The sequence below is a fragment of the Notolepis coatsorum genome (assembly GCF_963971535.1).
Source record: "Notolepis coatsorum genome assembly, chromosome: 14".
NCBI lineage: Eukaryota > Metazoa > Chordata > Actinopteri > Aulopiformes > Paralepididae > Notolepis > Notolepis coatsorum.
In genome coordinates, this window is record NC_140178.1 from 8,042,484 (window position 1) to 8,047,382 (window position 4,899).

A 4,899-nucleotide genomic window follows, 5' to 3' on the forward strand; every position below is an offset into this window, starting at 1 on the left:
GGGGACACACACACATTGTACACTGTACATTGGAATACTGACAAAGCCATACTTGGTCATTTACTGTACAACTAGGTTAGGACATTTGTAGGGGCCAGTTTCGAATTGCAGTCTCCCTTCTGTAGTGTGGTAGTGAAAGGGTTAACCTTCTGTAGTGTGGTAGTGAAAGGTTAACCTTCTGTAGTGTGGTAGTGAAAGGGTTAACCTTCTGTAGTGTGATAGTGAAAGGCTCCTGTAGTGTGGCTGTGAAAGGGTTGACCTTCTGTAGTGTGGTAGTGAAAGGGTTAATGTGAGAAGAATTAAGCTTTGATTATTCAACGATAATTACTATTGAAGCTTCGAAGCCCAAATAAATTGTGATCGGGACGTAGATTTGCTTGAAGCCGCCTCCACGAGTCCACGCTCATATATTATGCACATTTGAATACTTTATTTGGTTCCACAAATTATATTACATAAACAGGGAATCGGGGCCAAGCAGCACTGAACATCTTAAGGGTACACATAGCCCCTCCTTCTCCACGCGGCTAAGCTGCCAATAATAGCTGAGGCGGAGCAATATTTGGCAATTTGTTTGGCTTTTTTCTCTTTGATATTGCAGCAATTCTCCGACCGCTCATGATGCATTAATATACATGGCCAAGACACACACGCACACACAGATGCACATACACACACACACACACACACAGGTTTCCAGCCTCAAAGACAGAACACAGCATCCTTTCACGTAACGGATAAACGTATCGAAGGAGAGAGAGAAAGACACCTTGACCTCCGCTGCTTTTCTGAGGCGCTTGAGTTGGCGGAGGCGCATGTATTCAGACTTCACCCTCTTCCTCCACTCCATCAGGCCGCGCGACGAGGAGGGGGGGGCGCAGGGGGCCTTCTGAGGAGGCCCCGGGGCTGGGGGGCCAGCAGGGGCCGCGGCTGGGGCTGGGGGAGCCGGACCTGGGGCCACCACCGCTGGGGCTGTGGCTTCCTCCTCCATGCTGCTGGAAGCAACAGAGAGAGACAACGGAACACACTGATGTAAACAAACACACAAGTCAACGCTCTGCGGACAGATTCTGTTTTTTTTTTTTTTTTTTTGATAAATGGTGCTTTCATTTTTATTATTATTATTATTATTATATATTTTTTTAATTGGACAATGACCACTGGAACAATTTTTGGGGAAACACAAAAGAAATAAAACTAAAATACAATAAGACAAATAAGCTAGCGGTTGAACCTGCAGGGAGACCTCGTCACCTGTTGTATCACAAAGGTTAGAGCAGAACTCTTAGGTTGTCGGGCAACAAGCAAAAGTTCACATCCGTCCTTAAACGGTGCTTTTATATATAACAGCTTTTATCCAAAGCGCTTTTTACAATTTTGTTCTTCACATTTGACCCATTCGGAGGCGGAGGCGACCATGCGAGGTGCCGACCTGCTCATCGGGAGCAGTTAGGGGGTTAAGTGTCTTGCTCAAGGACACTTCGACACGCTGCCCGGGAGGAGCGGGAATTGAACCGGGAACCTTTGGATTACCAGACGACTGCTCTACCAGTGATGGTGAAGGAGGCAATTTCCACCCTACATTGTGGGGGAGCGCTTTTAGTGTCTAGAAAAGCGCTATATGAATGTAATGAATTATTATTATTATTATTATTATTTATTATTATTATTATTATTATTATTATTATTATTATTATTATTATTATTATTATTATTATTATTATTATTATTATTATTATTATTATTATTATTATTATTATTATTATTATTATTTACGATGGGGGAGGTAGGCTACAAAGATTCCATCCCACTATATTGTTATTTTTATTCTAATACTCAACCCCATCGTGCACAATTGTACAACCCTGGCCTATTTTTATTGAATAATTATATTCTATTCTATTGTGCTTCTATTTTAATTTTGTTTAAATTCCATATGATCTTATTCTACCTTTTATTTTATTCCACCGTAATTGTCTGTCTGTAATTGTCTGTTTTTGTCGCAGCAAAAACGACCAACTCTCTACCACACAAGCAAGCTTGCCAGGAAGGATGGGAAAGTTGGCTACACCCTGAATGCATGCATTTCCCTGTGGGTCTGTCTGGGTTGAGCACACACACACACACGCACGCACGCACGCACGCACACACACACACACACACACACACACACACACACACACACACACACGTTTCGCAATTATGCCACATCAATGTGGAACGCCCTACCCAAAGCTGTAAAGGAATGTGAATCACTACCCACTTTCAAAAACACTCTCAAAGAACACCTACGGGACACTGCAATTCGAAACTGGCCCCTACAAATGTCCTCACCCAGTTGTACAGTAAAGACCAAGTATGGCCTTGTCAGTATTCCAATGTACAGTGCCCCCCCCGTACCCAACCCCCCCCCCCCCCCCCACCTCCAATGTACAGCCCCACCCCACCCCACCCCACCTACCCAACCTCCTCCAATGTACAGTTTCTATGTCAAATGTATGTCAGTATTCCAATGTACAGTGTACAGTGTGTCCCCCCCCCCCCCACCTCCAATGTACAGTCCCCCCACCCAACCCCACCCCACCTACCCAACCTCCTCCTTTCTATGTCAAATGTATGTCAGTATTCCAATGTACAGTGTACAGTGTGCCCCCCCCCCCCCACCTCCAATGTACAGTCCCCCCACCCAACCCCACCCCACCTACCCAACCTCCTCCAATGTACAGTTTCTATGTCAAATGTATATACACTCTTTTCTGGACACTTTTTTTATATCACAAACAGTACTGTATTTGCAAATCTGGTATGTCATAAATGTATAGATGTAGCAGTACTGTCTATCTGTATGTCATGTGTGTCATATGATGAATTGAAAATGGGGGACCCTGATGTAAACAAGACGAAAGTCTTTCTCTGGTCTGCATCCCCTTAACAATTATATGTATTGAGCTGTACTGTACTGTACCCATTCTGCAATCTGTTAATAAAGTTTTCAATCAATCAATCAAAACCATTCACAACATCCACCGTGCGTGTGAGCATGCCTATTCCCAAGAGCGCCCCCCTCTGTTGGCAAAACAACATTGAACCGTATAGGCCGCTACTGTACAAAAATATATATAATACAAATAAAAAAATCCGTTATTACACGTTTAGGGTCGCGGTCGCGGTGTCAACAGCTGACAGATCGACACGTATCGCGAGGTTACAACAGGTCAAATGAAGGGGAGAAAAACAAACAAAAACAACGACACATATCCACCACGTGATATGGGCGGAATTGTGGTCCGCAGCACGTTTTGTGGCGCGCAACACACACACCCACACACACGCACGCACACACACGCACATACATACACACGACACGCACACACAGACACGCACACGCACACACACGAGAAGTGGGCGTGCCTCTTCCGAAAAAGCAACACGATGAAACGGAGCAGAAAAGTGCGTAGCATCATGGTTACAGTTTTTCCTATAATATTTCATAAGCACCCTAGGAGGAAACGTCTCCACATGCCTGCACGTATTATTGACACACATGACTAGATCATGACGACAGCCTGGAAAACGACTATATGTTTTCCCCCTGGCTCCCATAGGAGGACGATGATGAGTCGAGCACAACAACACAAGCATTGCAGCCATATTGACATGACACTGTAGCTATGATTATGAATTATAGAATAAAGCTGCGCTCTCATTGAGAGAATTGAGCGCTTGTCCATTTAAATGTGCGCCCTTTTCTACATGACTAAACTATTATTATTATTAGTGTTATTATAATAACAGTGTTATAACAGTGTTATAATAGTGTTATAATAACAAATGTGTGGTTTGAAGCGAACGCGTTTCTCTCTCCCTCTCTCTCTCCCTCTCTCTCCCCCTCTCTCTCCCCCTCTCTCTCTCTCTCTCTCTCTCTCTCTCTCTCTCTCTCTCTCTCTCTCTCTCCTATAACGGTGTCGCAGTTAGAAATTACCTTAGAATCCTCCTGCGTCCAACGCGATGATCAAGTCGCTTTTCTGGAGAGAGAGAGATCCAGTGGCTCTCTGGAGGTATAATAAAGATAGAGGAGTCGCCTGGTAATCCGGAGGTTCCAGGTTCGATTCCCGTGTCGAAGTGTCCTTGAGCAAGACACTTATTATTAACCCCCTAACTGCTCCCGATGAGCACCTTGCATGCTCGCCTCACGCCGTGGTGGGTGTGTCGTGAATGTGTCAAAAAAATTGTAAAGCGCTTTGGATAAAAGCTGCTGTATAAATGCACCGTTTATTTACCATTTATCTTTAAGGACCTGACGCAGATATATATCGTGTCCGCCACCACCACGGCACGGCGGGGCTCTTCTGGACATTCCTATAATGTGGTCCATTAATAATAAGATGGTGAGATTGTTGTTGTTGCGGGCTGCAATTAAAAGCGATACGCACTTGGTTCAGAGTACGGCCCGTAGCGGAGGGTGATGACGTCTTTATTATGATCATGGAGACCACGGCACTTCCGCGTTACATGGAGCTCGTGAACTGAAGGCATGCTACCGTAGAGACCACGGCACTTCCGCATTACATGGAGCTCGTGAACTGAAGGCATAGCCATAGACCACTGCACTTCCGCGTTACATGGAGCTCGTGAACTGAAGGCATTCCACCATAGAGACCACGGCACTTCCGCGTTACATGGAGCTCGTGATGTAGGCATGATGCCATTGCCACCATAGAGACCACGGCACTTCCGCGTTACATGGAGCTCGTGATGAAAGCATGCCACCATAGAGACCACGGCACTTCCGCGTTACATGGAGCTCGTGAGGGGGAAGAGGGGAGGCAGGGGAGGAGGGGAATGAATGAATGAAATGAATGAATGAATGAATGAATGAATGAATGAAAACTTTATTTA

At 45.1% G+C, this 4,899-nt stretch overlaps 1 protein-coding gene across 1 annotated transcript in view; it reads right to left on the reverse strand.

The window, feature by feature from the left end:
• Positions 1 to 4,400, reverse strand: part of ezh1 (enhancer of zeste 1 polycomb repressive complex 2 subunit) — a 112,315-nt gene extending 107,915 nt beyond the window's left edge. The window contains 2 exon segments of the mRNA XM_084328348.1: positions 770 to 995; positions 3,983 to 4,400. Coding sequence (XP_084184474.1) covers positions 770 to 991 — 222 coding nt within the window. The 5' untranslated portion in view covers positions 992 to 995; positions 3,983 to 4,400.
• Between the last annotated feature and the right edge of the window lie 499 nt (positions 4,401 to 4,899).